The sequence below is a fragment of the Pygocentrus nattereri genome, chromosome 25 (genome assembly GCF_015220715.1).
Source record: "Pygocentrus nattereri isolate fPygNat1 chromosome 25, fPygNat1.pri, whole genome shotgun sequence".
NCBI classification, from domain to species: Eukaryota; Metazoa; Chordata; class Actinopteri; order Characiformes; family Serrasalmidae; genus Pygocentrus; species Pygocentrus nattereri.
Window position 1 is genome coordinate 1,667,501 of NC_051235.1, and position 12,500 is coordinate 1,680,000.

The following is a 12,500-nucleotide window of genomic DNA, read 5'->3' on the forward strand; positions in this document are numbered from 1 at the left end:
AAACAGCCTAGCAATACCTTAGAAACCACCTAACAACCAACCAATACCCTAAGAACCAACTGAAATATCATAGCAACCATGTAGCAACACCTTAACAACTATACCTCTAATCTGCTATTCAAATATCAGATTAAACATCTGTGCTGAATCTGAAGAATCTATTCATTCAGCATTTTCACCAGTGGCTTATTATTATTATTCCCTTTTGTTGTCATGATTAGATCAGCGGGTGGACAAAGGTATTGGGACACGTCCACATCACCCCTACAGGAGCTTTTATGAATCCCATTCTAAATCCATAGGCAATACTATGGAGTCGGTCCCCTTTGCAGCTCTAACAGCTTCTACTCTTCTGGAAAGCTCTACAAGATTTCGGAGAGTGTCTGTGGGAACATTTGCCCGTTCATCCAGAAGAGCATTTTTGACGTCAGACACTGATGCTGGACGAGAGGGTCTGGCTCACAATCTCCATTCTAGTTCATCCCAAAGGTGTTGGGTGGGGTTGAGGTCAGGACTCTGTGAGGGTCAGTCAAGTTCTTCCACACCAAACTCACCCAGCCAGGCCTTTATGGAGCTGCTTTGTGCGCTGGGGCTGTCAGGCTGGAACAGGAAATGTTCTTCCCCAAACTGTTCTCACAAAGTTGTTCAAAACGACTTTGTCTGCTTAAGCATTAAGGTTTCCCTTCACTGGAACTGAGGGTTCTAGACCAACCCCTGAAAAACAGCCCCATATCATCATTCCTCCACAGCTGGCACAGTGCAGTCAGGCAGGTAACGTTCTCCTGGCATTCGCCAAACCCAGACTCGTCCATCAGACTGGCGGATAGAGAAGCTGATTCATCACTGCAGAGAAAAGAGTTCCACTTCTCCAGAGACCAGTGGTGATGCTTTACACCACTCCAGCCGACACTTGGCATTGTGCATAGTGCTGCTCGGCCATTGAAACCCATTTCATGAAGCTGCTATTGTGCAGTTCTATTGCTGGTGCTACTTCCAGAGGCAGTTTGTAACTAATAAGAGATTTAACAGAGGATAGACACTGTGGGCTTCAGCACTTGGTGGCCCCCCTCTGTCAGTTTGAGTGGTCTAGCACTTCATGGCTGAGCTGCTGTTGCTCCTAGACACGCCCCTTTCACAATAACAGCACTTACAGTTGTCTAGGGCAGATCAAGCAGGACAGAAATTACACAAACAGATTGTGGCAGAGGTGGCATCCTGTTTAAAGTCATTGAGGTCTTCAGTACGACCCTCTACTGCCAGTGTTTGTCTATGGAGACTGCGACTCTCTGTGCTTGATTATATCCACCTATTCTCTCTGGAGAGGCTACAGTGGGCTGTAACTGTAGCACCGCAGTGCATAAAGTGTCAGTTTAAAATATGGCTTCATTTATCACAGCTGAAGCTGCTTTTAGAGCCGATCAATGAAGATTAATCAGTTTTAAACTCATCTACAGTCACTTTACCCCAATCAGGAGCTGCTCTCGCTTAGCACCCCAATTTACTTTTTATTTTCTCAATTAAATTAACCCAGACAGCAAGGGTGACCCAGTGACCCTCTCCGTCTGTCTCTTCTCTCTCTCCACTCGGCACAGATGAGCTTTATGGAAAAATCATGAACATTAGTTATGGCGTTCCCAAAGTAATTATATTTGTTTATCATGTCTTTTACATCTCAAGTCTGGAGGTTTCATTATACGTTTTCATAAGATTTGATTGATGATAAAATATCTCCTACTTGTAAACACATTTTTCAACTTGTCTCAAGGAGTTATGAGTAATTTAAAAAGTTTAAAGCGCTGTTTTAAGAGGTGTTAGATTAATCATGTGATTTAAAATGAACCATAGAAATGGATTATAATAATCCTGTTATATGAAATAAATCATAAAATGAATCCCAGGTTGTATTAATCCTGTGTTATAAAGCGTAACATCACCAGATTATATTAATCCTGTGCTATAAAGTGTACCATCACTGTAATCCCAGGTAAGATTAATCCTGTGCTATAAAGTGTACCATCACTGTAATCCCAGGTAAGATTAATCCTGTGCTATAAAGCGTAACATCACTGTAATCCCAGGTAAGATTAATCCTGTGCTATAAAGCGTACCATCACTATAATCCCAGATTATATTAATCCTGTGCTATAAAGTGTAACATCACTGTAATCCCAGGTAAAATTAATCCTGTGCTATAAAGTGTACCAACACTGTAATCCCAGATTATATTAATCCTGTGCTATAAAGCGTAACATCACTATAATCCCAGATTATATTAATCCTGTGCTATAAAGTGTAACATCACTGTAATCCCAGGTAAGATTAATCCTGTGCTATAAAGTGTACCATCACTGTAATCCCAGGTAAGATTAATCCTGTGCTATAAAGCGTAACATCACTATAATCCCAGATTATATTAATCCTGTGCTATAAAGTGTAACATCACTGTAATCCCAGGTAAGATTAATCCTGTGCTATAAAGTGTACCATCACTGTAATCCCAGGTAAAATTAATCCTGTGCTATAAAGCGTAACATCACTATAATCCCAGATTATATTAATCCTGTGCTATAAAGCGTAACATCACTGTAAACCCAGATTATATTAATCCTGTGTTATAAAGCGAAACATCACTGTAGTCCCAGATTATATTAATCCTGTGCTATAAAGCGTGACATCATTGTAGTCCCAGATTATATTAATCCTGTGCTATAAAGCGTAACATCATTGTAGTCCCAGATTATATTAATCCTGTGCTATAAAGCGTAACATCACTGTAATTCCAGGCTAGATTAATCCCATGTGGCTTGTCCTTTACAAGGGAGCCTTAAGGTGTTAGATTTCCCACTGAATTTCAGCACTTCACCATTTGGAGAGTGGAGTGAAGGCGAGGAATCCAGAGTCTTTGTACCAGTCAGTGTCGTGGTCAGTCTCGTGTGCAGAACTCGGCGCTGAAAGAACCGAGCAATCCTCCGTTTGAAACCACAGCAGGGGCCTAATCTTCCACGCTAGCCTCCTGAGATCGGAGCAGAGGAGAGAGAGCGAGCGAGCGAGAGAGCGAGCGAGAGAGCGAGCGAGAGAGCGAGCGAGAGAGAGAGCGAGAGAGCGAGAGAGCGAGAGAGCGAGAGAGCGAGAGAGAGAGCGAGAGAGAGAGCGAGAGAGAGAGCGAGAGAGCGAGAGAGTGCAGAAGACGGGAGGGGCACAGATAAAGGAGAGGCTGTAATGGTCTCTGAGAGACAGCGAGAGCGCCAGACTGGGGCCTGTGAGAGTTCCTGGCAGGAGGAGTGAACAGCGTTAGCCTAGCAGGTGGTAATTGTGGGGTGGGGTAACTGAAGCTAGCCCATAGCTGAGATTAGCCTAACAGAGGGAGGGTTTAACAAGGCTAATCCCCTTAGAAAGGGGGCGCTAGAGCCTGGATCCGCTCCCCAGAGGCAATGGCCTGGGTTTTAGCTCCAATGTAGGTCAGCGAGTGGCTGGTGAAGCTTAATCTACCTTAGTTTAGCTTAGATTAGCTTAGCCTCAGCCTACTGTGGGCAGAGCACAGACCCCAGCCTCTGATTTCACTCTGGAATGACAGAGACTTACAGTCCTTCGCGAAGAGAGTTGGGCTCGCACGGTTAATATGAAAACAGACTCTTACGAAATTTACTTTTTAAAGACTAATAAAGAGGTTTCTTCAAAAAGCAAATGATATTCTTCATCTTCAAGATTACGTTTAATCATATTTTCTGCTAAAGTGACTCAATGTTTTAAAAAAATGCTCATTATGTTTGTTTCACGTTACGTTTACATCGTGTCTACTAAAGTGCATGTAAACAAGTTAATTGGATTACTGACAAGATCTGATTTACTGCAGTTATCAGATTATTAAGTGTAAACACACTGAACCAGTTACTGACCCAGTCTGATTTACTGCAGTTATCAGATTATTAAGAGTAAACACACTGAACCAGTTACTGACACAGTCTGATTTACTGCAGTTATCAGATTATTAAGTGTAAACACGCTGAACCAGTTACTGACCCAATCTGATTTACTGTAGTTATCAGATTATTAAGCGTGAACACACTGAACCAGTTACTGACCCAATCTGATTTTCTGCAGTTATCAGATTATTAAGTGTAAACACACTGAACCAGTTACTGACCCAATCTGATTTACTGCAGTTATCAGATTATTAAGTGTAAACACACTGAACCAGTTACTGACCCAGTCTGATTTTCTGTAGTTATCAGATTATTAAGTGTAAACACACTGAACCAGTTACTGACACAGTCTGATTTACTGCAGTTATCAGATTATTAAGTGTAAACACGCTGAACCAGTTACTGACACAATCTGAATTTCTGCTGTTATCAGATTATTAAGTGTAAACGCACTGAACCAGTTACTGACACAATCTGATTTTCTGCAGTTATCAGATTATTAAGTGTAAACACACTGAACCAGTTACTGACACAGTCTGATTTTCTGCTGTTATCAGATTATTAAGTGTAAACACACTGAACCAGTTACTGACACAATCTGAATTTCTGCTGTTATCAGATTATTAAGTGTAAACACACTGAACCAGTTACTGACACAATCTGATTTTCTGCAGTTATCAGATTATTAAGTGTAAACACGCTGAACCAGTTACTGACACAATCTGAATTTCTGCTGTTATCAGATTATTAAGTGTAAACGCACTGAACCAGTTACTGACACAATCTGATTTTCTGCAGTTATCAGATTATTAAGTGTAAACACACTGAACCAGTTACTGACACAGTCTGATTTTCTGCTGTTATCAGATTATTAAGTGTAAACACACTGAACCAGTTACTGACACAATCTGAATTTCTGCTGTTATCAGATTATTAAGTGTAAACACACTGAACCAGTTACTGACACAATCTGATTTTCTGCAGTTATCAGATTATTAAGTGTAAACACACTGAACCAGTTACTGACACAATCTGATTTTCTGCAGTTATCAGATTATTAAGTGTAAACACACTGAACCAGTTACTGACCCAGTCTGATTTTCTGTAGTTATCAGATTATTAAGTGTAAACACACTGAACCAGTTACTGACACAGTCTGATTTACTGCAGTTATCAGATTATTAAGTGTAAACACACTGAACCGGTTACTGACACAATCTGATTTTCTGCAGTTATCAGATTATTAAATGTAAACACACTGAAACAATTACTGACACAGTCTGATTTTCTGCAGTTATCAGATTATGAAGTGTAAACACACTGAACCAGTTACTGACACAGTCTGATTTTCTGCAGTTATCAGATTATTAAGTGTAAACACACTGAACCAGTTACTGACACAATCTGATTTTCTGCAGTTATCAGATTATTAAGTGTAAACACACTGAACCAGTTACTGACACAATCTGATTTTCTGCAGTTATCAGATTATTAAGTGTAAACACACTGAACCAGTTACTGACACAATCTGATTTTCTGCAGTTATCAGATTATTAAGTGTAAACACACTGAACCAGTTACTGACACAGTCTGATTTTCTGCAGTTATCAGATTATTAAGTATAAACATGCTGAACCGGTTACTGACACAATCTGATTTTCTGTAGTTATCAGATTATTAAGTGTAAACACACTGAACCGGTTACTGACACAGTCTGATTTACTGCAGTTATCAGATTATTCAGTATAAACACGCTGAGCCAGTTACTGACACAGTCTGATTTTCTGCAGTTATCAGATTATTAAGTATAAACATGCTGAACCGGTTACTGACACAATCTGATTTTCTGTAGTTATCAGATTATTAAGTGTAAACACACTGAACCGGTTACTGACACAGTCTGATTTACTGCAGTTATCAGATTATTCAGTGTAAACACACTGAACCGGTTACTGACACAGTCTGATTTTCTGCAGTTATCAGATTATTAAGTATAAACATGCTGAACCAGTTACTGACACAATCTGATTTTCTGTAGTTATCAGATTATTAAGTGTAAACATGCTGAACCGGTTACTGACATAGTCTGATTTACTGCAGTTATCAGATTATTAAGTGTAAACACACTGAACCGGTTACTGACACAGTCTGATTTTCTGTAGTTATCAGATTATTAAGAGTAAACACACTGAACCAGTTACTGACACAGTCTGATTTACTGCAGTTATCAGATTATTAAGTGTAAACACACTGAACCATTTACTGACACAGTCTGATTTACTGCAGTTATCAGATTATTAAGTGTAAACACACTGAACCAGTTACTGACACAGTCTGATTTACTGCAGTTATCAGATTATTAAGTGTAAACACACTGAACCAATTACTGACACAGTCTGATTTTCTGCAGTTATCAGATTATGAAGTGTAAACACACTGAACCAGTTACTGACACAGTCTGATTTTCTGCAGTTATCAGATTATTAAGTGTAAACACACTGAACCAGTTACTGACACAGTCTGATTTACTGCAGTTATCAGATTATTAAGTGTAAACACACTGAACCAATTACTGACACAGTCTGATTTTCTGCAGTTATCAGATTATGAAGTGTAAACACACTGAACCAGTTACTGACACAATCTGATTTTCTGCAGTTATCAGATTATTAAGTGTAAACACACTGAACCAGTTACTGACACAATCTGATTTTCTGCAGTTATCAGATTATTAAGTGTAAACACACTGAACCAGTTACTGACCCAGTCTGATTTTCTGCAGTTATCAGATTATTCAGTGTAAACACACTGAGCCAGTTACTGACACAGTCTGATTTTCTGCAGTTATCAGATTATTAAGTATAAACATGCTGAACTTGTTACTGACACAATCTGATTTTCTGTAGTTATCAGATTATTAAGTGTAAACACACTGAACCGGTTACTGACACAGTCTGATTTACTGCAGTTATCAGATTATTCAGTGTAAACACACTGAACCAGTTACTGACACAGTCTGATTTTCTGCAGTTATCAGATTATTAAGTATAAACATGCTGAACCAGTTACTGACACAATCTGATTTTCTGTAGTTATCAGATTATTAAGTGTAAACACACTGAACCGGTTACTGACATAGTCTGATTTACTGCAGTTATCAGATTATTAAGTGTAAACACACTGAACCAGTTACTGACACAGTCTGATTTTCTGCAGTTATCAGATTATTAAGTGTAAACACACTGAACCAGTTACTGACACAGTCTGATGTACTGCAGTTATCAGATTATTAAGTGTAAACACGCTGAACCAGTTACTGACACAATCTGATTTTCTGTAGTTATCAGATTATTAAGTGTAAACACACTGAACCAGTTACTGACCCAGTCTGATTTACTGCAGTTATCAGATTATTAAGAGTAAACACACTGAACCAGTTACTGACCCAGTCTGATGTACTGCAGTTATCAGATTATTAAGTGTAAACACGCTGAACCAGTTACTGACACAATCTGATTTTCTGTAGTTATCAGATTATTAAGTGTAAACACACTGAACCAGTTACTGACCCAGTCTGATTTACTGCAGTTATCAGATTATTAAGAGTAAACACACTGAACCAGTTACTGACCCAGTCTGATTTACTGCAGTTATCAGATTATTAAGAGTAAACACACTGAACCAGTTACTGACCCAGTCTGATTTACTGCAGTTATCAGATTATTAAGTGTAAACACGCTGAACCAGTTACTGACCCAATCTGATTTACTGCAGTTATCAGATTATTAAGTGTGAACACACTGAACCAGTTACTGACTCAATCTGATTTTCTGCAGTTATCAGATTATTAAGTGTAAACACACTGAACCAGTTACTGACCCAATCTGATTTACTGCAGTTATCAGATTATTAAGTGTAAACACACTGAACCAGTTACTGACCCAGTCTGATTTTCTGTAGTTATCAGATTATTAAGTGTAAACACACTGAACCAGTTACTGACACAGTCTGATTTACTGCAGTTATCAGATTATTAAGTGTAAACACGCTGAACCAGTTACTGACACAATCTGAATTTCTGCTGTTATCAGATTATTAAGTGTAAACGCACTGAACCAGTTACTGACACAATCTGATTTTCTGCAGTTATCAGATTATTAAGTGTAAACACACTGAACCAATTACTGACACAGTCTGATTTTCTGCAGTTATCAGATTATGAAGTGTAAACACACTGAACCAGTTACTGACACAGTCTGATTTTCTGCAGTTATCAGATTATGAAGTGTAAACACACTGAACCAGTTACTGACACAATCTGATTTTCTGCAGTTATCAGATTATTAAGTGTAAACACACTGAACCAGTTACTGACACAATCTGATTTTCTGCAGTTATCAGATTATTAAGTGTAAACACACTGAACCAGTTACTGACACAATCTGATTTTCTGCAGTTATCAGATTATTAAGTGTAAACACACTGAACCAGTTACTGACACAATCTGATTTTCTGCAGTTATCAGATTATTAAGTGTAAACACACTGAACCGGTTACTGACACAGTCTGATTTACTGCAGTTATCAGATTATTAAGTATAAACACACTGAGCCAGTTACTGACACAGTCTGATTTTCTGCAGTTATCAGATTATTAAGTATAAACACGCTGAACCAGTTACTGACACAATCTGATTTTCTGTAGTTATCAGATTATTAAGTGTAAACACACTGAACCGGTTACTGACACAGTCTGATTTACTGCAGTTATCAGATTATTCAGTGTAAACACACTGAACCGGTTACTGACACAGTCTGATTTTCTGCAGTTATCAGATTATTAAGTATAAACATGCTGAACCAGTTAGAGACACAATCTGATTTTCTGTAGTTATCAGATTATTAAGTGTAAACACACTGAACCGGTTACTGACCCAGTCTGATTTACTGCAGTTATCAGATTATTAAGTGTAAACACACTGAACCAGTTACTGACCCAGTCTGATTTACTGCAGTTATCAGATTATTAAGTGTAAACACACTGAACCAGTTACTGACCCAGTCTGATTTACTGCAGTTATCAGATTATTAAGTGTAAACACGCTGAACCAGTTACTGACACAATCTGATTTTCTGTAGTTATCAGATTATTAAGTGTAAACACACTGAACCAGTTACTGACCCAGTCTGATTTACTGCAGTTATCAGATTATTAAAAGTAAACACACTGAACCAGTTACTGACCCAGTCTGATTTACTGCAGTTATCAGATTATTAAGAGTAAACACGTTGAACCAGTTACTGACCCAGTCTGATTTACTGCAGTTATCAGATTATTAAGTGTAAACACGCTGAACCAGTTACTGACCCAATCTGATTTACTGTAGTTATCAGATTATTAAGCGTGAACACACTGAACCAGTTACTGACCCAATCTGATTTTCTGCAATTATCAGATTATTAAGTGGAAACACACTGAACCAGTTACTGACACAGTCTGATTTACTGCAGTTATCAGATTATTAAGTGTAAACACACTGAACCAGTTACTGACACAGTCTGATTTACTGCAGTTATCAGATTATTAAGTGTAAACACGCTGAACCAGTTACTGACACAGTCTGATTTACTGCAGTTATCAGATTATTAAGAGTAAACACACTGAACCAGTTACTGACCCAATCTGATTTACTGCAGTTATCAGATTATTAAGTGTAAACACACTGAACCAGTTACTGACACAATCTGATTTTCTGCAGTTATCAGATTATTAAGATCCTGTAAACACGCTGAACCAGTTATAGTGCTTATGTATGTCTTATGACGTCCTCACCCCCAGATAAAATGCTGTATGTCGTGCTTTACACCATAATCTGATTGTTTGTCCGCTCTCTGTCTCTCTCGGTCTCCTGTTTTTGCTCCTCCAGCTGACAACACGTGTTCACCGACCCAGTTCCAGTGCAAGACCACGAAACACTGCATCTCCAAGCTGTGGGTGTGCGATGAGGACCCAGACTGCGCCGACGGCTCGGACGAGGCCAACTGCGGTGAGCCCCCCCACTCGCCGTGTCAACACATATCTCCTCACACATACACAAACATTACATCCGGGTGAAAACGTCTGCTGAGCGTCACAGACCTGCAGGCCACACTTACACAAACATCCAGGCTTTAAGCCTGACGCTGTAGCTGGCCGCGTCGCTGTTCGTTGAATTTATTAATCAAGTCTATTAAGATTACTGAGCATCTCCAGTCTGAGCATCTTCACACAGTCTGAGCATCTCCAGTCTGAACATCTTCACACAGTCTGAGCATCTCCAGTCTGAACATCTCCACACAGTCTGAGCATCTCCAGTCTGAACATCTCCACACAGTCTGAGCATCTCCAGTCTGAGCATCTCCAGTCTGAGCATCTCCAGTCTGAGCATCTCCAGTCTGAACATTTCCAGTCTGAACATCTTCACACAGTCTGAACATCTCCAGTCTGAACATCTTCACACAGTCTGAGCATCTCCAGTCTGAACATCTCCACACAGTCTGAGCATCTCCAGTCTGAGCATCTCCAGTCTGAACATCTTCACACAGTCTGAGCATCTCTCTCTCTCTCTCTCTGTCTCTCTCTCTCTCTCTCTCTCTCTCTCTCTCTCTCTCTCTCTCTGTCTCTCTCTCTCTCTCTCTCTCTCTCTCTCTCTCTCTCTCTCTGTCTCTCTCTCTGTCTCTCACTCTCTGTGTCTCTCTCTCTCTCTCTCTCTCTGTCTTACTCTCTCTGTCTCTCTCTCTCGCTCTCTGTCTCTCTCTCTCTGTCTCACTCTCTCTCTCTCTCTCTCTCTGCCTCTCTCTCTGTCTCTCTCTCTGTCTCTCTGTCTCTCTCTCTCTCTCTCTCTCTCTCTCTCACTCTCTCTGTCTCTCTCTCTCTCTCTGTCTTACTCTCTCTGTCTCTCTCTCTCGCTCTCTGTCTCTCTCTCTCGCTCTCTGTCTCTCTCTCTCTCTCTCTCTCTCTCTCTCTCTCTCTCTCTCTCTCTGATGTACTTTATTCTTTATCATAAACATTTAAGTCGAGTGAATTTCGGGGACGTGTGTGGAGACCGGGGGCAAAAACTCCCAGCGTTCAAATGATTGACCTTCTTTGGAAATTCGGTGGACTTCCCCTTTAACAACTCCGCACAGCTTCTTACTGTAGTCCTGCAGTTAGCTCCGTGCTAATGAGCTAATTAGGCTTCCTTTCCACAGTAGCCGCATTAGCCTGGTAGCTCCAGAGCTGAATGTACATCAGAGCATTGAGTTCCCTGATTTATGATCCTGGTCTTCCTCAGTGCGGAGCCGTGTGAGGCGGTTTCTGAACAGACGCTGTCACTAACGACTTTATTATCCTCAAACACGCGGAAGGCCTCGGAGCGCAGACACTGAGCTCTGCGCGTGCAGGTCGGCGTGGGCTTCTGACTATTAGAGAAGAATCGGTGATCATAAATAATGAAGCACATCTATTAAATCCTTTAGTCCCTAATAAGAACATTATAACAGCAGCACACAAACTTCCTCAAATCCAGTTTTCTTCAAATGCGTCCTGCGTTGAATTTAGGAGCTTAAACTAAATAATAAGGTGGGTGTTTCTAATAAAGTGGCCAGTTAGTGGAAGCACAAGGTGGGTGTTTCTAATAAAGTGGCCAGTGAGTGGAAGCACAAGGTGGGTGTTTCTAATAAAGTGGCCAGTGAGTGGAAGTACAAGGTGGGTGTTTCTAATAAAGTGGCCAGTTAGTGGAAGCACAAGGTGGGTGTTTCTAATAAAGTGGCCAGTTAGTGGAAGCACAAGGCGGGTGTTTCTAATAAAGTGGCCAGTTAGTGGAAGCACAAGGTGGGTGTTTCTAATAAAGTGGCCAGTTAGTGGAAGCTCAAGGTGCGTGTTTCTAATAAAGTGGCCAGTGAGTGGAAGCACAAGGTGGGTGTTTCTAATAAAGTGGCCAGTTAGTGGAAGCACAAGGTGGGTGTTTCTAATAAAGTGGCCAGTGAGTGGAAGCTCAAGGTGCGTGTTTCTAATAAAGTGGCCAGTGAGTGGAAGCACAAGGTGGGTGTTTCTAATAAAGTGGCCAGTTAGTGGAAGCACAAGGTGGGTGTTTCTAATAAAGTGGCCAGTGAGTGGAAGCTCAAGGTGCGTGTTTCTAATAAAGTGGCCAGTGAGTGGAAGCACAAGGTAGGTGTTTCTAATAAAGTGGCCAGTGAGTGGAAGCACAAGGTAGGTGTTTCTAATAAAGTGGCCAGTTAGCGGAAGCACAAGGTGGGTGTTTCTAATAAAGTGGCCAGTTAGTGGAAGCACAAGGTGGCTGTTTCTAATAAAGTGGCCAGTGAGTGGAAGTGCAAGATGGGTGTTTCTAATAAAGTGGCCAGTGAGTGGAAGCACAAGGTGCGTGTTTCTAATAAAGTGGCCAGTGAGTTGGCGTTCTGACTGACCAGCTCTTTTAAAGGCTTTTCCACTCAGCGTTTTAGCTGAATGTGATCATGATTCATTGCGTGAGTGCTGATGGGGAAAAGGTCGGCCTGACCGACGGAGTGACTTCACTTTGCTACACATTCAATTTCCGCC

At 40.5% G+C, this 12,500-nt stretch overlaps 1 protein-coding gene across 2 annotated transcripts in view; it reads left to right on the forward strand.

Annotated features, from left to right (window-relative positions):
* The window catches only part of lrp1ba (low density lipoprotein receptor-related protein 1Ba), a 421,137-nt gene that overhangs the window by 324,683 nt on the left and 83,954 nt on the right, over window positions 1–12,500 (forward strand). For both annotated transcript variants that reach the window (XM_037534585.1, XM_037534586.1), the window contains one exon: window positions 9,850–9,969. In XM_037534585.1, the coding sequence (XP_037390482.1) occupies window positions 9,850–9,969 (120 nt within the window). The remainder of the gene's footprint in view (window positions 1–9,849; window positions 9,970–12,500) is intronic.